Here is a 25,828-nt window from a genome sequence, read left to right as displayed (position 1 = left end):
ACACATAACATTCCGAATAGACTATAAAATGTTTTACTGCACAATATACACTTTTTACTCTCCATCAACACTAAATAACCAATTTTGCCAGTTGAAAAAAACAAAAACTAATATAGATGTTAAATAAGATTTTAAAAAAATACATTAATAATTGTAATCACGTGACCATGCTTAAAAATTAATACAGTGTTTCTTGTATCCCTCACATTAAATTAATGATACTTAAAAACAGTCCCTGATTATTAATGGCACACAAATTTATCAACAAAATAAAAACTGGTTATAAGACAATAAGGTACATATTATGAAAGAAAACATTACTGATACTGTTTTGTCACACAGATATTTAAGATTTCCCTGTGTTTTCCTGGTTTTTAAGACACCTATTCAACTCCCTCAGTTTTACCAGTTTTACAGATTATCCCCATCTGTAGGAATCCTGCAGTTACATGTAGCTGGGAAAACATCTCTCTGGGACATGACTTTTTAATAAATGTATTTTATACTTTTTACAGCACTGTAAAATTAAATTTTTTAAGTGTTTACAAGCTTTTTCAAAAAAAAAAAATTATGACTGCTTAAAGCTATTTCAAATAGTTTTCCTTAAGTTCTACCTAAATACTGATAAATCTTATTTAATTTTCTATTGCAATTTACTCAAAACGTGACATGAAACTTTGTACATCATTTTGACATTTTACAACAGAATGAGAAAAACTGTGTGCTTGTCAGCATAGCCATGAGAGAATCATATGCATTCTGGTCGAAAGATATGATTTAAGGATATGCATTTCCATAATAATATCCTTAAGTGGCTTGTTTCTGTCAAACCAAAAATTTTTATCAATAATATTCTACGTTTTTATAATTTAAATTCCACCGCTCATACATACATCAGCGAAAATTCCACTACACATAACCGCTAACAAACAAGAGTAATACACATCACAAAACAGATGCAGCTGCACACCTGCTTACATCACTGAGAGAAACAAGGACTGCCTATTTTTCTTTGTTGCACTCCACTCGTCATCTGAACATTAACGTCTTCCATGCACTATGTACAGAATGCAGGCTTTCTGTGCACGTGTTTAAAATCGCAAAATAAGGGTGAATTCAATCTACTATGGACGGTAAAAAAATTAGCATCAATCACTTACAGCATGACAGCAACCTTTCTTTCTTCTTTACCCAGAAAGCACTGTGATTAAGTCAAAACTAGCATGCAATAAACCAGAATATCAACGAAACTCAGGAGGGACAAACATTACATACCCGGTAAGCTTAAACTATAAAACTGCACACTTTACCAACCATTTACTTCACATCCTTGCCAATGAAATATCTGAACTGGTAGTTCATTATCAACATAAAGCATGGTTCGAGTTTCTATCTCTTACTTGTTTCCAACAACAAGACACAGCTTCGCTGTGACCTGTTCTTGACATTAACACAGAAACTCTTTTCTTACCGTTTAAAGATACAATTTTGAATAAACAGACAGATGCATTACCTCAGACATAAATACAGCCCGTTGCCATGTAAGTTTGCGATAGTAAGCCTGCATCCACAACACATAGCAAGCAGGTTGAAAGCTAAGTTTATCAAACTGAACGATTGGATTGAGAACTGGAGAAAATGTCACCCACTATTAAAATGAACAAACGATAATGCAATCCACCAAAAGCTTCACTTTCAAGTGAAACACCAAAATCACAAAAAAACTTTAACTATACATGTATGTATTGCATTAAACTTAACTAAAACTTTACAACTGAAAATGTTCTAAATCTTTATGGTCTATGCATGCGGACAACACACACTAGAGCACAATCTTACTGGAATAAGTGTGCTTTGGTGCTTCACTTCTAGCTTTACTATAAACAGCAAATTTACAAGAGTAAAGAGAAGTTTTTTTCCATTATTGCAACAAAGGTTATCGACAAGGGGAATATACAAGTGGGGGGAAGAAATGTTTACGCTAACCGGACAAGCAATGTTTGAACCAACCTGTGTGTGTCTGGTACTGAGAAGGAATCGAATGAGACGACAGCTCGCTATCCTCATTAGTATCGCAATCAGAGGAGGTTTCGACTCGACCCACTGCAAAAATATGGCTACTTTACATTTCTTGACTATGTATTTGCATGGGCTGAATTAATTTCTCCCTCCATGCTATGAACCAGGAATCAAATCAAGAAATTGTAAAATTAAATATATAGTTACAGAAAGAAATCATGCTAAAAATTAAAAGCATTAACAGAATAAAATGTTAACACACAAAACCTAAGTTAAATTTGAGGTCTGTATTACTACCTCCAAATACTATACATATTGAGTGACTTGGTAATTTCTGCCTAACAGGATGTAAAGTACCTTGAAACCACAGTGTTTTAAAACTCCCTCGGTAGTTACAAATATTTACCAACACTACCAGGTGATGTTGATAACATATTATTAGCTTAAAATTTTGAAAATAAAAATGAAAAAACAAACTCCACAAACAATTCAGTTAATTTTTCAGTATTCCTGTGGTTTATACATCATTATTTATTGAAATGAAATCTTAATTTAAAAAAAGTTCAGTTAATTTATGTACAGGATTCACATTATGTAAATCTTAGTTTAGGTGTTTTTATAAACATTTTTTTAGTTTATGCTTAGTAAATTTAATACATTCTCATATAGACAGTCTTAGAAGAGACAATCTCAAATATACAATGACTTCTAATGCAGGAAGTCATATTATTCATAATATTTACTAAAACTGACCCAATAATGCATGATTACCATCACCGCATACAAAAATTATGTTTTAGCACAAAAAATTTGCTTCAGCAGAAATGTATTAGTATTCAGATTTTTCCATTAATCTGTCGCTTTTCATGTTAATATTGAAATTTTCTAAAAAACAAATTTGAAATATTTAGGCGATTGGCAGTTCCATAAAAAAAATAATTAAGAGTTTGTTGTGATTAATATGCAATAAAATAAAATTTTAAGTTTGTGAAAGAAACTTGAAACTTTAGCATAAACAATATGAAAATCAACTAAGAGGTTGTTTGGACAGGTTTGATATTAAATTTTCATCTGGTCCTGTTGAACATATACACTAAGTTCTGTGTGTAAAAATTCATGCCAGGACTAAGAATAACAAAAAAATTTAGTTTGTTTACTTTACAGAAACTCATTACATTTCTTGAATTACAAATCAACAAAAAAAAAATCCAAAACTAAGAACACTATCCACAGAAAAGATTGAACAAAAAACAAAACCCCTCATTGTCGTTATTTATAATAAATAAACATTAATGTAATAAGTTACATAAAAACAGTAATAACTTAAAACGTTAAAACTGTTTAAAAAAAAAAATTAAAACCAGTACCGTCTTTTATTGCATAATGGTCGCACGTGCGTAATCGTCGCAGCCATATTTTAGGGAGTCAAAATTTGGATTAAAAAAAACCTCTCTCGTAAACGTTATATAATGTTTTTGGTCCCGCTATTTGATTCAGAGCGCTTTGTGTGGGTATTTTATCCGTATAAAACAATGTATTTTAAAATATAAATCTAATATATATTTGGACATTACCACTTACTTCTTTAATTAACGGAAATACGAAGTTTTCTGACGTGTAAATTTTCTTTTAAAGACTTTTTAAACATTATAACTTTCATCCGTTCGTCAGCGTCGCCGCGGTGTATACCGTACAAAACTGTAGCCAGCGCTCGTTGCAATCATTAATGTTTGGTTATGTTGCTTTCCGTATAGAGCGCGCGCACGTAGCTGAATATCGATATCTCGCCGATTGCATACAACGCGCGCTCTCTATCTGGTGCTGAGTTAACTACATTTGATAGCCCGCACTCTTTCGTGTTGTGTACTACGGTAGTTACGCATTCGTTTGGCTTGCATTTGGATCACAGATGTTTTTCTATTTAAAGTTGAATAAATGTTTTTGTTGTATGACTTATTAATTCAAATTGTTTGGCGTGCTCTTTTATAGTTCCATTTTTTAAATAAACGTACTTTCCATGAATGGGTTTTGTTTTTATGAATAACTTTATCTAACAAAAAAAAAATTTTTCCACATAATCGTCACACCCCTACTTTTCAAACTTGATTTTAGAATAAAATGTGCGACTATTATGCGAGAAAACACGGTAAATGTTGATATTACTAGATAATAAGACTCGTAACAAATATTCCAAAGAAATTTGCAATAAACATTTTTGCCAATCCTAGATCTTTTTTTTTTTGCATTATAAATGTAGAAATCTCAGCTATTTTAACAAAATGACAAATTACTAATGATATTTTTATGTAATATGACATCATCATGTATGCTTATTTTTTTTCTCTTATAATACAAGTAAGAGTAACACAATCACTTTCAACTGCAAAACTATATAACCACACTGCAAAGTACTTATGTCTCATTTTCAAAAAAGGAAGCACTAGAAGGCCAATCTACAAAAACATAGTAAGTACGTGCAGTCCCTAAATGATAACTGGAGGTAAAATGTTATCGAGAACTTAATTTGGAGATAGTATTCCAGACCTTTTAAAAAGCTATTTCAATAAAATAAAACTTTACAAGAAAAATTCTACACACAGTAAGAAAACTCTCGTTCTAGCACCTACCTGCTATTTCAGCACCTCCACCTAAATCATTCAAAATTTTTCTGTAAGACGGCCTTCTTGTCAAAATATCCCTTCGTTTCTTGGTCGCATCATCTTCATTTGACAAACTATCATCACTGCCACCGTCCACAACCTAATATGCAACACAAACTTTACAAGCAAACTTCCTCTAAAATGTGTAGCCACTTTACTACACTAAATGAAAAATGAACTCATATATGCAAGTTCATTATATTATTATCTATCCTAGTAACAAAACTGTTTGAGGTAAAAAGTCTGTTTATTGGATGAAACAATGAAAACTTGATTGGAAAAGGCTATTTATATTATATTATTTTTAAAATTTTTGCTGGTTTGTTTTGTTTGTTCCAGCATAAACTGAAAACTACTTCACATATTTGATTAATTTTTTTCCCTTAATGGCTTAAAAACTGGCATTCCACCCCAAATGGAGCGAAGAAGAGGTAAATAAGATAATTAATTCTCAGAATCTAATCAAACATAAGAAAATATACTGGGGATCAATAAACATACAACTACCAAACCACAATTTCACCATTTCGTGAAAGACAACGCCTAAGGGGTTAAAAGGGCTAAATTTGGTTAAGATAAATAAATGCATATACAATTCTAATCAAGCATAAGAAAATACAGTGGGTACCAATAATAAACAAACGAATACTACCAAACACAATTTTACCACTTTCCAAAACAACCTCTAAGGGAGTAAAAGGGATAAGTATGATTTTAAAAATAAAAAATGAACCCTTCAGATGCTGTTAGAACTTGAAATTATAAACTAAAAAACAAGAACTTGGATGTGACGTTATGTATTGCATTTTTCTCATTTATCGGAACTAGTCTTTTAAGGGGGTGAAAAGAGGGTAAGTTTTCATTTATTTTCAAAAAATATTATATCCGAAACCAATTAAGTAAGACGTAAATTATCTGGTAAGAATAATAAAAAAAATTATACATTATTATTTTACCACTTTGCGAGATTCTGGCTCTAAGGGATGTATAAGGGATAAGTTTGGTTTTAGGAAACATTGCATACTTCTAAATCTAACAGATCTAAGGGTACAAAATTAAGAATGAACTACAAGCGTAACTGACTGAGCATTGATTATGCAACTTTTTCATTTTTAAGGGTCAAAGTATTTGTATTTAACTTGAGCCAAAGTAAATGAAGTAATAATAAAGTACCAAAACAAGCAAAAATACTAGCCACCATGTAAGTAAATACATATGTGTCTTCAAATTTTAAGTACCTCCAAGTACACATACTGTAAATGTATGTTCACACATTTTACTGAAACAGTTAAAATTTAAAACATTCCCTGAATGCATTTATTCATGCAACACAATGTGTGTGATTACTGTACTGAGAATATGCGGTAGTTCCAATGTCCAAAACAATGTATAAAATGGAAGAAAATATATTTGCGTGAATGCATATTGCTCAGGTAGGCAAATAAAAAGTGTACCAAATGTATTGTGCTATTTTTACCTGCATTAACAATTACGTTATACATGAGTGTGTTTAAAAAAAAAATTAACGATTATCTCCCGCACATGCACAGAACAAACAAAAAAAAAAAGTTAAAATTTTCAACTGCAAAAATAAATCAAGACAGTTTATAATCACCTGTAACGTTTGTAAGCTCCCTTGCGTGGTCTGGATGACAGAGTTAGCTGGTTTGCTTACTAGAATAACATTTCCCTTCTGAATCTGGACTGGCTGGATGTTTGCAGGTGTCTGGATCACAGACTGCTGATTGGCTTGTATGACGGACTGCACCTGTACATTTAAACTGGACATGAATAAATTATAAAATAAAATGAAAAAATTATAACAAACATGTCATTCTGAAAAAGTGTTAAAAAAAAAAAATCAGAAAACTACCAAAAAAATTCCAACTTTCAAAATTTACATTTTTTTTTAAGTACAAGTGCCTTTTGACACTATGACTAAACTACTTAGTTCGCAACTGACTTTGATCCTACAGTCCCCGAACACTCAGGCAATGTTCAACGCAGTCAAATCTTATTTTCATAATTCGTGTATTGGTAGGATTAGATTCAGGTGTATTCATAATTCACTTGTTTTGCAATCCATAGGATCTCAGCTTCCGCATTAAATTTAACATTAAAAATTTTTAAAATAGTTTTAGAGTTTATATCAAATGCTACAAACAAACTATACTACCAAAATAAATTTTTTTACGACTATTGGTTTAAACGTAAGCAAATATTAAAAAATATTTCAGCCGAGTATCACAGCCTATTGCAATTTATATTTTAATTGAAATACTTATATATTTATAAATTCAAAATAAGTTATTAACACAACTTTAATCATTTACGTTAAAATCAACATTGCAAATTTTAAATTCTGTTTGTAATGATGTGTGTTTTGTTAAATCCAAATACAAAAAATAAACTTATGAAATGATATTGTTATTTATACAAAATTGGGTCAAGTGACCATTTTCTCTACAAAACCTGCCAATTTGAACATTGCCCTAAGTTAAAATTCCATAAATATAACATTACATCTTAATACAAGCTGTGGGATGGACATAAATTTAGTTTTTGGCAGGTGTTTATAGAGATTTTCTCATATTGTGTTGCAGTAAATCTTACTAAGAGAGACACATTAAAAAAAAAAATGAGACTGGTGTGATTTTCTCTGTAATGTTTTTATTTTTGGAGTATAATTTATAAAATAATAATTATTTTTCAGTTCTTTGCAATATATTTCAGGCAGCATTTTGCCAGCACTTGTGCTACACCAGTGTCATAAGGGGATGCAAGGAGCCATTTCAGCTCTGCTTACGGCTGCTGTTGAGGTTCTCTGCCCATCACATACTTATACCATTATGAATGCTATCAATGAAAAAATTAATGTTAAATATTGTGCTGTAAAATAAAGAGATTCCTGGAGATTTCAAGGAAAACAAAACTGGCACCTGAAATATTATCAAGTGTTTTCCTTGAAAATGACATAGAAACAGAGCTTAGTATTTCTGGATGCCTTTGAAAGAATGGTGAACTTCTGAGAAACCAACAAATGAAACGGTTAGTGACCACAATTTATGAAAATCACAATGGTTGGACATTGGAAACAAGGAATATGTTTTGTCATAATAAGTCTAAAGTCACTGTAAGATTCAGAGAATTGATCTGTTTGAAGAATTTAAGAAATACAAAAATATCCAGTGAAATATTACTCAATAATTAGTATGTATCTTCCATTTTTAGTAATGATTTTGTATCATTCTACAAATCTTTTAACACACAGTTTGTCAATAGTTGAAAAAGAAATTACAGTAACTGAAAAATTGTTAACTATGTTGAAAAAGTGTTAACTACCATACTGCAGTATTGATTTATAAATTGTTTGATTATAATTTTTAATATAAATAGTGTCTGTTCGAAAATTGACTACACCCACCCCTAGTAAAAAAAACTGTGGTAATGTTATGTTACTAGGGTTTGAACAGAAGATGCCAAAATCATAATTGTAACATAAATGCTTCACGAAAACAATTGTAAATAAAAATAATTGTTCTGTAGCTTTTATAAAAAAAGAATTTTGGATATGGTTATTTGTACATAATCAGAATTGTTGATTACTATTACTTATAATATAATGCTTTATTCTTCACTTAATTGCATCATTAAATCAAAAATGTATAATCACCAGAAGAAGAAAAACCTTATCTAGTGTAATTTATGCCTGACAATCATTAAACCTTTTCAGCACAATCCACATCATGACTAACAAAACGTAACACCACGGTAGTTCTACACAAGGGACTTGCATAAATTTTTATCACCCACCCACAATTTGTAATAAGACTTCAAACTCTATGTAGATACACTCATAAATAACATTTATTTCCCTTCATTTCTAAAACATAACAAATAATTTTTTATTTATGAAGCATAAATGTGTCAATCAAAAATAAGAACCTAAATAGCATATTTTCTGGAATAAAACGAATACATACAGTAGTTTTACAGTGTGATAATGTATAAACAAAAAGTCACATTTATGAACCAAAATTAAAATACATTTGACAGTGGTAATAATTGAAATATGACTCATGAGGTCTCAAGCTGACGAACGAACATGCAGTAATAGCATCACAGTTCTCATGCAACTTCGGTGTTACGGGGAAAACTTCACAACAAAATAAAAAATTCCTGACCACATTACGATGCTCAAACAAATTAAATATGCAAACCATATAAGTATGAGTGTATGTATTCCAGTCAAACATGTACAGTCTAAAGAACTTCAGAGATCAATACCCTGGGTGTAAGCACGGAAAGGAAATTATGTAGGGAAAAGGGGGGGTTTACAAGAGTGTATGCAAAATTTTATTTGCGGAAAAGGGAAGGGGGATTAGACCCACTTTGCCTGCTGTTTGCTTTAAAATCCTTATTATTGGTTGGTGGGAAATAGTTTTTTTTTTTTGGGGGAGGGGAATTCGAGGAGGGGGTAGTTCTCTACCTTCTCTTTACCCCTCGTCCTTTTTTGTACACAACCTCTGGGTGGATATATCCCCCCCCCCCCCCCAAACTGAAAAAAAAAAATTTCTAAAAAAAAATCTATGAGTTCACCTACAAATGGAAAGATTTTTAAAGAAAAGAGCGGTGGTTCTAAAAGCCCCACCTCCCTCCTTTGAACGCAAATAATGAATTCTTTGTATGCTTCTGGTCAATACTACAGGATAACTATCACCAGAAAATTGTCATACTCTCGGCCATGGGCGTAGATCCCGGGGGGACCAGGGGGGCCCTGGAATTAATGGGTCCCTCCTTGGGGGGGCCCATTTCGTGATTTTAAAGGTAATGGTGTACACAACATATATATATCAGATTATTATTTACAACGACAGACACTTTGACATGCTTTACATTCCTACCTTCGAGTTCCGTAGTTATTTTCCCTTACCCCTTCTGTGAAAGCCATGGTATGGAGTTTTCCAGTGAGAACTTTGAAACCCTTAATTCCTAGAAACCGTTCATTCCAAAGGACGAAGCTAGGGTAGGGTTCCGTTAGCATTTCCTCCCCATTGATACCCACACTACCTTGTCCTCTGAAACGACAGTATTATAGGTTTCAGGTAGTCTGTTTTCAAAGTGGTTTTGCTCTCGTGTGCGCCAGTCTTCTGCTTTCTTGGCAAATATGAACATGGATAAGTTCGTGACGCGGAAGAAACGGAAAACAGAATCTGATTCTCACCTGGTAAGCTTGATTGTTTTATAAGTAGTAACTATTATTTAGGTAATATATTTTATTTAAGTGATTATGTAACATTATTTTTTCCAGTAAATAAACAACTTAATACTTTAACAGTAATTATAGCAGAATTTAGTTTATTTACGAACTGAAACTTATATACCATTTTCTGGAATTTTTTAGCTCATCTCCATTCTGTAAGGCTAGCTGCTCTGTACGTTACATGTGAATATACAGGGAATAAATTTTTTCCTAGTCAATATGGAATTTAAAATCACTCCCCTTTTATTATCAAACGATAATTTTCACATTGGGCGATAATCACTTTATAACATTTGTTATTTGATAACTGCAACACTGCACGAGTAAACAGAAGTAAGAGCGAGAAAGAAGTATTTAAACGTTACACATCCGTATTTAAGTTAATAAGGATGCAAACGCGTCTCTTTAATAACTAATCCAGCGGCATATTTTAACTAAATAATTCACTGCCAAAATACTGATTATACTAAATATAAGCCGAGGAATGTATGTGGTTCAATTACCTGTAGGATAAATTTTATAGTTATATCTCTGAGATTTTTCATTTGTGTCATTAAGTTTTTTTTTTGTTTACCTGGTTGATGCCTTTACTAAATAAAATAGTCTTTAAGGGTTTTAATGTGATTCGATCGTTCATTTGATGTTGATCCATTTATTAGCTTTGGCGCTTTGGGTTTTTAGGGCGCATCAAAATCTGTGAACAAACAATTTCACGAACAGCATTTGAATCGCAGTAATTATGTGATGTGGCATAAAAAACCCGACAAAGTGCGAGTCGAACTCGCGCACGAAGGGTTCCGTACCATTATCTTAAAAAAAATAGGCAAAAAAAAATAATGTCTGTTGTATGGGAGCCCCACTTAAATATTTATTTTATTCTGTTTTAGTATTTCTTGTTATAGCGGTAACAGAAATACATCATTTGTGAAATTTTATTCTGTTTTCACGTTTGTTGTATGGGAGCCCCCCTTAAATATTGGTTTTATTTTAATTTAATCATTTATTTTTAAAGTGAATATATAACTAAATATTCTGTGAATATTTCAAGCGTCTACCTGTTGCCGTTTTCAATATCGAGCAAAAACGAACAAAAAAAACACGTTGGTTGCATGGGAGCCCCCTTAAATATTTATTTTACTATGTTTTTAGTATTTGTTGTGTCTAACTATCACGGTTCATGAGATACAGACAGAGGAGTCATGGTTAAGTACTATGACTCAAACCCGTCTCAACTCTGTGACTGTGTGTCATGTTCACAAAAGTCGTTTGGATGAACTTAGTTTACATGAATTAGCTAAAGATTTTGCTTCAAGATCTGAAATTAGAATAAACACTTTTGGAAAATGGTAATGTATGGGTGGGGTGTTATCTATTTGCATTATATTCACGTATATTATTTTTATAGATTTTTATGGATATTTTATGTATTTAGGTTAGCAAATTATTCAAACATGTTTGAGAGATCACTTCTTATAGTCATTAATTAATAATTACTAAAACATATGTTGCTCTGCTTTATTGTTAATATCACTTACGTAAAAATAAAGTGTATAACATACGAGCTTATCATCCAGAGAAGACTTGTTTCGGTTGACCTCTAGCGCAAAATTCTTAAACCACAGAATTCACGGGCCCCCCCTGGAAATCCTACATATTTGTGCCCATGCTCTCGGCTAATAGCATTATTAAAAATACTACTTATTTTATGTTTGTTTTTGCTTTTTACTAGCTGTGCCCACAACTTTGCATGAACAGAAATTTTCACATGGGTTATATAGATCAAAATATGCAACAGTCATTGTTTAGAAACAATACTCGAGTTAAATTTACATTAAAGCCTACCCTATAAACTGCATTTCTGTTCTACATCAAGGAACAAGTACAAACAATTTAGTGATTTCACACGAGAAAACAGTACTAATATCTGACCACGACAAACAACTTTTACTGTATTCTATACCTACAGTAGAAAACTGTCTGCCCTTGGGTTTGATTCAATGTCATTAAAATAATGAATTAACGAAAGTTGTAATCTTCTGAACTGAAATGGGTAGTTTGTAGGTATCATTGGAATTCTTAGAACATAAACTTTTTTTTTCCTTTTGCACATCCTAGTCAAAATTCCATGTTGTAATGCTTCACAGAAATAAATTTTAAGTTTTTTTCAGAGCTTTTGAAGTATCACAATAAAATAAAGATTTTTAATTATTCATGGGGTTAGGATCTAAAACTTGTTTGACTTTCAATGCAATAGTATACACAGTTTTTGAGTTATTTCATTCTGTACAGACTGACATACAACTTTTCTTAGCCTTTGATTTTATTTAGGTATATAATTTGCTAACAGAAAAAAACATTCAATATGTAACATTCCACATGCAAAACACATAAAGAAAATAATTCTACTGGTATGCCGCATTATTATCTATTGATGCTATTTTAACTCTAATGCATCACTACTTTATCTCTGATAATAAAATTTAACACATCTAATCATGACACATTTAACCAGCATATTGCAAACCACTTTATCCTGAACACACTACCACAAATGACAATCTACAAAAAAAATTATTAAAGTAAAAAAAATAACAAATTGCAACTATGGCCAAAATTGAAATACAAAATAAATTTTGGATGGTTAAAGCTGACAGTAAAAATTACAAACAAAACCACTGGTTGAGTGGAGGTACAGTTAAGTACAAAAATATATGTTCATACTAGCAGTATTGCAAAACCAATGTAACAATTATGTACGTATTACCCAGCTGCGGAAAATCAGTCTTCTAGTAAGCGACCTCGATGGAATTAGTAAGTCAAACAATTTTTTATTAATTGATATATTTACCAAGATTTTTAAAATTGTACATAATGTGTATAAATTATGTGTATTCAAAATTTGCTCCAGAATATAAAATGTTATACTTTATATGAAAACAACCGTGTCACTAAAGTAGAAGTGTTCGCAGCAATACTGGGTTCGAATTCTTACCCAGGCATTTATGCTTTGTGTTGTCCCAGTACCTCCAATAGTTAGAGTTATTTGCGAACCGTTCCCCGAATAAATTTCCATTATCAATTGCGCACAGAATAAAGTTTACAAGGATCACACACTGCATCTAGGATTTTAAAAATACTAGTCTCAGCTTGTAAGTATATTAGGTTTTATATGTTCTTAATGTGCAAATGTTGCACTGAGAGGTATTCTTTTAAAGAGATTCCATACAATTTTTGAAGCTCGAAGTGGAACATCTGTAGAAATTGTCCTCGGTAAAAAATAACAGAATTAAAATGTAAAAACCTTATAAATATGTAAATCAGAGCCTTAAGGAGCCCGCCTAGTCAGGCGTGTATTTGTGCTAGCGAGGCAGGATGATTAACTGCGACACTCGCTGGTGCTTCTAGTGCAGTGTCTCCTCTAGCGCTAGGCTGTGGACTGGCGCGCAGTCTTCTCGTCGTGCCTAGGACAACTACGAGTTATGAGTGGTTACCATTACATTATATGGCAGAGAATTGAAGATGAAGGTGTAATGCAAGTCCCTGGATTGCTTTCAAGAATCTTTACCAGGTGTTTTATGCCTAAAGGTTAATTTAAAAAGATGTGTTTTAGACTTTTTTCTCTTCTAAAAACAATGTTTACACAAAATAACTGGAACAGAACTACCCAATGCCCTCAGTGTAATCTTAAATGCTTCTCGTAAACATATATATTATACATCAGAGTGTATTTTTGGTCTAAACACTGTCCGATACTTTTCTTACGCACACAATATTAATGTAATGACAAAAGTGTCCATTGTAAACGTACCTTTAGCACTGCAGGTAATACTAATGATGTCACCATTGTCACAAGACAATAAATGCTTGCTTCTGTTTCCCATATAATTATTTCTTGAACTTAACCACACTATATGCTGCACATTAGACAGTGCTTACAAAAAAACTGTATAAAATATTTTTGTAGAAAAATTGGCCAAAGTTAGCATCTCGATAGATATAATACCAATTCAATGGACATGTAATAAAACACAGTACTAAAACTTGGTTTGTTTTTGAGTCATATAAAAATTAAAATCTAGGCTTAATATTAGCTATAGTGCCAAGTATAATTTGTATTAGTTCACTGCCTCCATGCTACATGTACAAAATAAACACTTATCACCCATCATAATTCAACACCTGTGCACATAACTGAACAGATGTGGATTTTACGTTTCAACAACTACGAGGTCATTTGAGACGGAAACATAAAATGAACAGAATACAGGGATATTGAGGAAGAAATTGGCTATGGCTTACAGAAAGATAGCATTTTAATGCCAAACTCTCTCATCAATTTACTTTATCTTAAATGTAGCTAACATAATCCAAACTGTTAAAAATGGTAAAGCTTTGGTAAACTATTTGTATTATCACAATATTTTACAGAATTAAATGTGAAGGGAACTCAAATATAACATAGGCCTACTCAGAATTTTATTTTTATTTAATATTTCGGAACACCTACTATGGAAAATTACTGGCATTTTTTTTTTTTTGCTAAAGATGAAAAACTAAGTTCTGTTTTGCTTCATGAGTTAAATCATGGCTTCTAGGTAAAATGCCAAAATAAATTTAATAAAGACTTTGCATATAATTGATGTAGCTTAAGCTAACCTAGCTTAACCTTTCACTTGGTTATTATTGAACTTATTTCCCACAAGTCACAATTCTACACATTTACTTGTGTTTTGAATGAAATTTAACATATGAGAGCTTGTGTATATGGTTCTTTCTGGCCACCCTGCAAGCGCTAGTCAGTTAAGGGGCCCGCCTCGTCAGGGGTGTATCTGTGTTAGTGAGGCGGGATGATAAGTGTGACGCTCGCTGATATTTCCAGCGTGGTATAGCCTCTAAGCACAAGACTCTGAACTGACACGCAGTCTTCTCGTCGTCACAGGATAACTGTGAAATTTGAGCGGTGACCGTAACATGATATGCCGGAGAAATGAATATACAGGTGTAATGCAAGGCCCTCAAGTGCTTTCAAGAATCTGTACCGGTTGTTTTACACCTGAAAATTACTCTGAAAACACACATTTTAGCCATTTTAACTCTTCTAAAAATACAGTTTCAAAACTTAATCCGAAATCAAAAGTACTTTTCGGCCCCCAGCGAACTCTTAAATGCTTTTCGTGAGCAGACCCCACTCGGATATCTTTAGTAGTTTCGAAATCGCGTTGTTTTTCCTGTAGCTCTGCGCACCGTATGTGCGCCCGGGTAGGCTTAAATGCTTAAAGGACCAGGCAGTCAGGGGTGTACTTGTGTTTGTGAGGAAGGATGATAGGACCAACACTCAGTGGTGCTTCTAGCGCGGTATCTCCTCTAAGCGCAAGGCTGTGGACTGGCGTGCAGTCTTCTCGTCGACCATAGGACAACTGTGAGATTTGAGATATCACCATAACATTATATGGCGAAGAAATGGAGATACAGTTGTAATGCAAGGCCCTTGGGTAAATTCTTACAGCGCTGCTTTCACATTAAGTAATAACAAAATTCCGAAAATACTTTTTTCAAACACTAGACATTTTGCTGTATTTAGCCTGAAAACAGCATTTTTGATTTCTGACTGGTTCCTGAGAAATCACCCATTACATCATAACGCATGTGCATTGACGTGGCTGCTGCCATTTTTTTCGCTTTCCCGTGTGAGTCTGTGTGTGCATATGATTTGGAGAACTTAAGAGTGGGATAAATAGCTACTAGAAATTCCAGCTGCTTGAAGCGTAACATGTGCGCCTGATATTGTGCGTTAGACCGATATTGCTCTGAGTCCCTCGCGATAGGCGACACTTCTCAGTCCCACGATAAGGACCGAAAGGGGTGGGGTGGCACTGCGAGGCAGTCTGATTTAGTTTTCCTTGCTGTCACTGTGTTAGCTCGGGATATATGAATGGATGTTCATTTATAAATGGCGAAAACAAACGCACGTTTTGTAAAAGGTAATGCTCGTGGTAAATTGCATTTGTCTGTGCGAAGAAAACGGAATAGAGGTAAAAATTTAGCAAATTGGAGAGAGAAAAATAAGTATGTACACAAATTATTTATAGTATTCATGGGTCGTTTTCAGTGTATAGCTTCAGGCAGTGTTATTAATAAAAACATGTGTTTTTTACCTTTATTTAAGGTTAAAGGAAAGCACAAAGAATGAAGAAAGTACACCAATTGCAGAAACTACATCTGAGAATGCTAAAAGCAAGAAGAAATTACGTCATGAATAGTTTATATTGTGTATTTTATTTTGTAATAAAGGAAAAACCTTTTTACTTCAGTAACTACTATTCATAAAATATACATGTGTTACATATGTGATACATTATATATAAAATACACTTTAGTGTTAAATGGGATACAAACAAGAAATACTTTTATATGCTACATAATGAAACGACATGATAGCTTTGAAAATTGTAATATTTGTATGTATATTATCAATTTGTATGTAACCGCGAGGTAAACTATTGTAACTTATGTATTTTGTTTACAAATCAGCTTTACAGTTTTGTATAATTATTCATTTTTTGTGCTGTGCTTATAGTGTTGGAACTGCAAAAATCTGTAAAACTTATCCCCCAATAAATGCCTTGCAAAGTAATATCCCACGGTATATTTAGTTAATTTAATTTTTATACAACTATTATTATTTGGTTGAAAATAAGATGTATGCCAAGTAACCTAAAAGCAACTAAAAATTATTAATTGTATATCCACAATCCAGTTAAATATTTGTACATAAACGGTACTATAAAATATATATGTGCAAAGAATACTCTAAGACTAATGTAAATGAGGTGGACGCGAATGCAATGACAAGAGAAATGCAGAGTAACCAAACAAGACAGGTGTTATCGAAAACCTGACCTTCCTCTACACCCCTTCCACACATTCGTCAACAAGCCGCAGATAACAACCGGAACCTGACCACTCTAATGGCGAGGATTATCTACAGCGCTCGGGTCTTGCTGAAGGGATGGAATAAAAGTGTCCTATCTCCAAACAGTGAAGTGGCAAATTTTTAGCTCAAACATGAATGTGCAGTGACTTACGCGTGTGCAAGTAATTCGCAATTGTATGAAGATAATTATTTCCAAAAATCATATACTATAAAAGAATGTTACATGTAAATCGTTCAGTTTTTACTTTTTTGTTGTTCCGATTACTTTATTTTCTGCAAGTTGTCAAATTTGCGCTAATATAAACCTTTTTACTATTTAATTTTGCTTATTAATAACAACATTAACCGCATTATTACAACTGGGATCAGTCATTATACCTTTCCTCAGTGATGTGTAAAAATCTCATTCATCTGAATTAACTGGTTTGACCTCTACTTGCCGTCGCATTGACCACTAAAACAGCTCTAAATTAAGCCCTTTATCGCCCTCTTAAGTTACATCATGAGAATTGTTGACTACGTTAGGTTAGCTACATTAAAAATAATTCAAAACATTGTTGACGATTGGTTGGATTTGTTGATTGTTAGTTACACTTGCAATTGGGCTTCTGCCCGATGGCAAGGATTCACTCCCCCCCCCCCCCCCTTACTCGCCCTTATTTCTGAAGCCTTTTCCTTGTGTCCTTTCCTCTTCTCACATCCAGTATCTTTCCCTCAATCCTATTCCACTCCCTCCCCGTCCTCACCAGGAATATTGCCTTCCTCTTTCCGTTCTTCTCCACTCTCTCTGAATCTTCCACCCATGATCTTTCCTCCCTCTACACACCGCTTTGTTCAACCTGTCTTTATATCTAGAGCAATTTTCAAATCATGTTTTTTTCTGCACACAGGTAGGCAAGCCCTTAAACAGTTTTCAGTTGCCATGTTGTATTGTTTACATGAAATGTGCAGTGGTTTGCATTACCTTTGAGTCAAGCTAGTGAAAAATAAAATATTACTCAAGTGACTTAAAAAATAAACTAGAAATATTTTTCCAGCGTGTGTTTAGACAATATTTTCAATGTGTAATTGTAAATGTGCATGTCTATAAATAATTTAAAGAGCAACACTCATAAGTATTACTTTTTTTAAATAGTTACTTTTTAAATCAAACTTCAGATTCACAAATTTAAAAAAACATACAGCATATTAAAGTTATTATTAACACAAAATTAGTACTGTATGTTGTTAAAACTAATTTATAAGTATTTATCTCAGTGAGTATGTACAACATTAACAGGGATAACTACTTGCGTCAGCCTATATTACGGTATAATTATTTAGCTAGATAAGTTTCCAAGCCGTATATAAAGCATTCAATCTAAATACAAAATTATTCACCTTTTTGTTTATACTGTAAGTACCACTAATATAACATATTTCCACATGAACAAACACCTGCTGTTCTATACCTGAGTAAGTAAATTAACGAGGGAATATTTAAAATAGCACAATCAATCACCATGCTTGTGTGCAGTACACAGATAAGTTGGTAGGTTAAATTTTAATATTAAGGCCCAATATTTAAGTTTTGCATTATGATCTTTTGGTATAAATAGTTAAACACAGTAGTCTACACACTGAGAAGGTAGCACAGAGATATATGTTTGTTCACGTAGGCAACAATTCTGCAGAGTAGCGTCTTCTGGGAAAAAAGATGAGTGTATAATCACTATAATGAAAGGTTGTTCAGGTTACACCCACTACGTTAATAATACATATTACATTGTAAATAATTATTTAATATAGCCGACCTAATCTTTCACTTTAGTTGTTAATAAGTTTTTTTTTACCTGTAGCAACTACTCAACAGATATACCTACTATGGATGTAACTCAAACAATTTAATAGCCTAAATTATTAATCTATTACTTTTTCACCAATAATTTGGCCAGGCATAAATATTTATTTTTACTATTAATGTTAATAGGTAAATGTTTGTGTTCTTGAACAGATCATAACAAAGGCAGTTATTTGATCTTTTTTTAAATAAAAATAAATAATTTTCTATACATAAATTGTAACATTTATAAGAAGAATATTTAGCCACAATTTTAACTTAAAAAAGCCCTACAAATTAATATGCAAATCAAAAATTCTAGTTAAGCAGAGCCACATATTCCCTAAGATGTTAGGTATACATAATATTTAATTTAGGCTATATCAGAAAATAAGTTATGGAATGCTATTCTTGATTAAAATTCAGACTTTAAGGAATGATACAGATTATTCCTACATGATAACAAACAGGCATTTGTTAATTTCTTCTGCCACACTGTTTTGAAATGATGCAGTGACATCTACATCATTATATAATAAGCTACTGAATTAGATATGCACAGCTAAACCAATCATACTTACAAGAATATTTTAATACCGAAAAAGTTCAAAACAAAATTTACTGTGCTATATACATAAATTTTAGATTTTGGATGTTACTATGATGCTTATCTTATTGTAATGACTCAATTAAGTTTTTTAAAAACAATTGTGTCTTGAGATAGAAGTTAACAAATCAAATGGTCTTACAGTTTTTAATCCAATTTGGGTGAATAATACAGGTTTAGCCTGATTCTGCAATGAGTAATAAATTAACTTGTGTATTTACTTACGTTAAGACTGCAAAGTCAATGTTTATTTACTTGGTAAGGTTAGGTTGCCCATGTTTGTTTGACATTTTAGGTTATGTTATCATTGTTTATTTACATTAACTATGTTTGCTTACCCTATTTCAGGCATTACATGCAAAACAAATAACAGAAAAGGTAAAGAAAATTTGATAGAAGGGTGAATCAACACATCTAGGAATTGTAAATAAATTAAAAATCATAGGTACCTACTCATAACTTGTAATAGGCTTTTAAAATTTAAATATTCTATGTTTATCTACAACATAGGAAATTGGCACAAAAAGCTTTGCACATCTCGTAAAAATAAAAAACTGAATGGTCATCTAAGCATTACTGGACGACAACACGAGTATGTATACTACTGTCATAGGGAATAGGTCACACGAAGCAATCGTAAGATGTAAATGGGGTTTACAGGTACCCCTGTACCTGCGGCATGGTACTGTTGTTAGTGACATGTGTTGGGAGCGTGAGATGCACGATACTGGTAGCAGCTACCAGATGATGGTGCTGAGAGGAATTGTTCTGTACCGAAGTGACAACCACCGACGAGGAGTTGTCCCCTGGAGAGGGGGCTAGTGGATCACCTCCAGAGCTGCCTGTCGTTCCATTCTCCTCTACCATACTGTCCATCTCCTCGGGACGATACGCCCTAGAATATCACAAACCACAAAACCGCACATTATCTCCACGAACTATAAATTAACTGAACACGTATTAGAACACAATCGCCACAGCGGGCGGAAACAAAACACAAGCACAACGCCCCAAGTTACGAGCGCGCTGTTTATCCGTGGAAAATTTACAGATTTAAATCAGATGATATTACATAATGACGTGCACATTGTCTACAACAGATAACAAACTTGCTTCCCCTGCTTGAAACCAGGCGGGAACGGAAGTCGAAAAACTGCTCCGACGATGCAACTATTCATATGTACCGGGTCCCCAACACACAACCAGGTAAAATGGTCGGGCTTAAATCTAAATTTACACATACAATCATTCCTACAGACGCCATATTATCTACCTTTTCGTGAACGAGTCTTAAAACGATGCTCAGCATTTTTAGGGTCTTATCTATGTAATTCCTGCACCAAATCGCACTCGAATCATCCGACAAACATTACCGCATGCTGGGATGTTATTATTCTTCAGCTGAGCACTTACCAGTTACGTATTCCTCGTCACCAAGTTTGCTGCAATCGGAGTGGGCAAACGGGCAAGTACGTAGTAGCCACGTCAAAATTCCTGGGCTTCGTCACAGGGTGGCAGAGTGGGGGAAGCGTCGCGACCAACACGGCTATGTATCATTGCGCTCCCGCGAGGAACTCATTGGTTACTCGTATCTCGGCCTTGTCACGCTGAACGTGAGTCAGTCCATTCTGGCAATGAAGTAAAAACGTTATTTATCGAAACGACAGCTCCATAACGTGACGTTAAACTGGTGCTACGCTCCTGCAAGTGCTACCAATAGCGGCAAATACGTGCGTATTTATTTCAAGTAACAGCATGAACGTTTTAATTCTGGAACTATTTTATTTGTTAGTGGCGCTAAATATGAAATGTTCATGGATAAAATCACATTGTTTCAAATGTATTATTAGGAAAAAAACAAATAAACTTTAAAATATCGAATTTGGATTACTGTGGTAAACTGTCGTTTCAATCTGTTTCACGGTATATTTCCAACAAAACGTCAGTTTAAAATATTTCCAGAAAACCGTAAACAATTTGACAACAGAATATTTGTTTGTTATGCTTACGATTTAAATTTTGATGTCAGAAGTCGATTCTCTGAAGATAAGTAGTTACTGTTTCCGCTGAACAGCATTTCACGGCAGCTTCTACGAGCGACCCTCTGTAGCCCGTTGCTCTCAGAGTTTACTTGCATCCACAGCAACGTGTGACGTCATTATGACGTCATTTCTGGAAATTACTCATGGTGTGATTTTGTCAGATATAATCTTGTATTTACCATCTAATAAGTTTATGATAATTTATATCAGCACTTGTAACATTTTCTCAACGAAAAACAAAACAATGGCATGGGAAAAATTCTTTCTTACATTAATCTACTGTCTAAGCAATTACCACCGTAAGGTTAATTCGTTAAAAAAATTACGTTTATACTGAAATACCTTTTTTTTTAAATAAAAGCATAATTCTTTTAAAGTTTTAATTGCAATAATAAAATAGACCACAACTTTTTAGTAATATTGTGGCTATCAGAGTATGACCTTGAGTTATGTAAACGCTCATTGCTCTAGACAAAATACAAATAATATCTAAACGACTTTAAAAAAAAATTAGTTTCAGAACACAGCCCCTCCGATCACCAACCCTCTCACAATATGTTGTATATGCCACTGTGCTCACTCAACCATATACGGATAATATCAGGATCCTGTATCATATTTTGGATACTTGCTTTTATTTTTTAAACTAAAAATACCATTGAAATGACACAATTTTAAGTTCACCTGAAAAAAAAAATTCGGGGATTACCCAACACTTTTAAGACTTAGTCTAACACGTCATGAAGGTTAGGCATTTCATTTTCTTGTCATTACCAGTATTTTAAGAATTGCAAATAAATTTATCACGTTAGATATCTTGTGTTTCGTTTCAAATTTTCTCAACAGATATTTATTAAGTGTTACACAACATCGATACAAAAAATATGTACACAAGTGTTCATAATTATGATCACTTATTTTGCATTACCTTTTTGTAGCACGAAAAATATCGTTAAGTAAATATCTGGTGAGCAAATTAGTGACCTAGCAATAAATTCAAAAGAGCTTAAGTAATATATGTGCATGAACATCTCTTAATTAATAGTAAAAAAAATCAAATAATCGATTCGATTGAGCCTTAATAATATATTCGGCTAACTGCACAACACGTTTTAATTTCTAGGCTCACATCCAAGAGAATATTTTTATTTATTTATTTATTTTTCAAACTTCATGGGGCCAAATATCTAATATATTTAGCCCTGCTATGTCTGACCAACGAATTAATTTTTGTTAACTGCGATACCAAATTTCAATACTGTCCAAAAAAAAACTTTTTATGGCACGCTTTTATTTAGTCTAGTACGAAAATTATGAAAGAAAAATACTATTTTTTTACGTGATGATAGCAATGTATAGCAATAATGTCATATGTTCACCACAAAAAAAAAATAATAATACTCAAGACACACATGAAACTTCATCTGTAGTAGTCTTGGTTTTGTTGCAGTTGCAGATTGCAGTAACATCGCATAGGTCTAATCTCACGGAAATTAATTTTCACTGAGTATCGTGTAGGTGTTATTGACATATATGCCACGTAGGAATGTTCGCAGAATTTCACTTTCGAGTGAATTGGGAGAGAGAGAGAGAGAGAATAGAAACTCTTTGCCTGCTGTTTGCTTTCAAATTCTTTCCTTTATGTTGGTGGGCTTCTATAATTTTTTTTCCAGATTTCAGGGGATATTTCTCCCCCTCCTCCCCAAAACACCCGCTCCCTCTCACTCGCTGGCTCTCGCCCTGCTAAATGGCACGTATTTTTACGTAACGTTTCACCTTCCAGTGTTCGACAGCCGGATTCGGATACAATATGTGGGCATCGTACACCTTTAAATCGAAATGACCGAGGAATTTCCACTCCCTAATTGTGTCTTACGTACAGTTGGTACTATGCTAATAGGTTTTAATGTAATACTACCTACTTATTATCTTGTTTTAGCAAAACCGAATTTTTTTAAGTGCTGATTTCTGTCCAGCACGTGTATGTCTATAATTAGCCTTTTTTTTTTGTTTTATTAGGTAGATTTCGAAGAAAGACTACGTATTGTAGCCGTAACCGTGGTGCGACTTTCGGAAAAAAAATTATAGTCTTTCGTTTTATGGTCCATGGTCCCCAAAACCATCGTCAACTCAAAAGATTATATATAAATATATATCACATTTTATGGACACGATAACTGCCGTTATTTTGCATAAATCACTTCCAAACTGATACATAAAATAAAGTAATGGAAAATCTCGGTTGAGTTTGTTAATGGGCAAAATTAGAACAAAGGGGTAGAAATGGGGAATGTTTTTTTTTTTTTTTTTAAAAACAGACAAAATTGATATAATTCCCATAATATGACTCGTAGAAGTAATAGCAAAAACTTTTGTCAATATATTTTTGATACGATCAACCATAAATGCAACTCCCTTAGCAGACACGCCATAGAATCTATTAATTTTTTGTAAATGTTATAATTTTTAACTAAAACTTTTGTTTGAAACAATTTTTGATAAGAAAAACCATTGCTGCGAGGGGCTGAAAAAAAAACAGGCAGGGGCGCAACAACAGGGGGGGACAAGGATATTTTGTCCCCCCCCCCCCCCTCTGAAACCTTGAAGTGGGGGAAAACGGGGAAAATAAAGTGCTGTGTAATCAACTTTTTGATAATAAAACTGCTTAAATAGCACCATTTTCCACCTTGAAATACAAATTTTCCCGGGGGAGGACCCCCGTACCCCTCTTCAATAGGGGGGATCGATGATTCTTTATTAAAAGGTATATTCCTCCCCCCCCCTTCCCCTTTTGGAAATTTAGTTGTTGCGCCCCTGAAAACAGGGATAGTATTTTTTTTTTAAAACTCATAATTTCCGTACCATGTATACTATTAAATCCGTATTATAAGCCCTTAAAATATCGTCTACAATTTTCGTTTGAAATTTTTTTATACAACAAACCATTACTGCAAAAGGAGGAAAAAAAACAAGGTATGAGGGGAAAAAAATTATAACTCCCTTAATATACACACTATTAAATTTTTGATAAGACGAACCATTACTACAATAGTTGGGAAAAAACAGGGGTACAATTAAAAATAATAATAAATTTCATATCATGTAAACTATTAAATCCGTTTTTTTTTATATTATCTACAAATTTCATGTGAAAATAATTTTTTATACAACCAACCACTACTGCAATGGGTGGAAAAATAACACGGTTGAAAAGGGGGGGGGGGTGGGGCGGGGGCGGGGGGGGGGGAAACTCAATAACTTGTTTAGCAGATATACCATCCAATCCTTTATAATTTATTGTTCAAGATCTAAACATTTTCTAAAACCTTTGACTGAAACAGTTTTTAATGAAACGAATTATTGCCATAAAAACAGGGTTGGAATAAAAAATAATCATTATTTCCTTGCTATCAACTTCGTTCGAATATATTTTAAATAATCATAATATTATTTTAACCTTGGTAGAAAGCAAATTATTACCTATACGGCTACGTATTAGTACAACGCATGAAAAATTGTGTTTAAAGGTCAAACAAATTCATAAATACCTTAGTAGCCATAATATGAAATACGTTCTAAGCTATTCAATGCTGGATGCATTGAATTAAAGACATTCGAAACATTTTCGCTACATGGAGTAAGAGAAAATATTTTATCAATCATTTTGGATGTTACGTACGTTAAGTTCTTAAATTGTTCCTGAAGTTTATAGAAGTTTCCAGAATAAATAGGTATTTCGAAATCTACCTAAGCCTGTGTGCTATGCCAAAAGCGATTTTTTTTGTAATGTTTACCTTTCTTCTTTGTATTTAGATAAAGCTTAATTCTGCTTTCTATCTTGATAACTTGTTTTTTGAAAATTTTCAATGTATGATGTAGTAGCAGAATATGTGTTTTAAGTGTAATAAAGGTGTATCTCCGTAACTTCGCAACCATAAAAGACATAAATAAGTGTGTCTCAAGTCTCGCGTGTAGCGTTAATGACCCCTGCAATCTCTCAAATATCTTACAAGCGCTTACTTTGTTATTTATAACGTGCAAAAACAATTTTACGGCTGAGTACGTAATAAATAAAGGTGAATAATTGGAAATTTCCTTTTACCGGCGCACGTTGTCTTAAGCTGGTTAGTTTTTTTTATGGGTGCTACGTTTTCAGTTTATCACCTCTCAAGGTCTTGCTTTTGGACAAAATGCACTTTTAACCACGCACATAAACACACAACGTTTGACGTTGTTTCTAGTGGCATACAACAATAAGATTCTACGATATGACAGGGGGAAAAAGAAAAAAGATATTTTGGGTTAAAAATAGTTGATTAAAAAAGTAAGACACTATTTAAAATGATTTAAACTGCTCTCGTGACTTTTTTTTTAAACACAGTGTGCCTACGAGGTGCAGAATTGTATAGTCACCTAAAAATATAAGCTTTTCGACATAAAAAACCCAATTTTTTAAAGTAAAACAAAAACATGTAGTGAGAATT

General features: G+C 33.1%; 1 protein-coding gene across 26 annotated transcripts in view; it reads right to left on the bottom strand.

Annotated features, from left to right (window-relative positions):
* The window catches only part of LOC134539282 (cyclic AMP-responsive element-binding protein 1), a 39,458-nt gene extending 18,018 nt beyond the window's left edge, over positions 1–21,440 (bottom strand). For 2 of the 26 annotated variants that reach the window (XM_063381119.1, XM_063381126.1), the window contains exons 1-5: positions 21,312–21,440; positions 20,077–20,197; positions 6,295–6,447; positions 4,647–4,779; positions 2,011–2,103 (exon numbers count right to left, since the gene is read on the bottom strand). In XM_063381119.1, the coding sequence (XP_063237189.1) occupies positions 2,011–2,103; positions 4,647–4,779; positions 6,295–6,447; positions 20,077–20,197; positions 21,312–21,439 (628 nt within the window). In that variant the 5' untranslated portion in view covers position 21,440. The other 24 variants (XM_063381115.1, XM_063381123.1, XM_063381116.1 and 21 more) reach the window with 21 other exon arrangements.
* Positions 21,441–25,828: the final 4,388 nt, after the last annotated feature.

The sequence above is a fragment of the Bacillus rossius genome, chromosome 15 (assembly GCF_032445375.1).
Source record: "Bacillus rossius redtenbacheri isolate Brsri chromosome 15, Brsri_v3, whole genome shotgun sequence".
In the NCBI taxonomy this organism is placed as follows: Eukaryota; Metazoa; Arthropoda; class Insecta; order Phasmatodea; family Bacillidae; genus Bacillus; species Bacillus rossius.
Note: the sequence above shows the minus strand (reverse complement) of the source record. Positions and strands in the feature narration are given on the sequence as shown.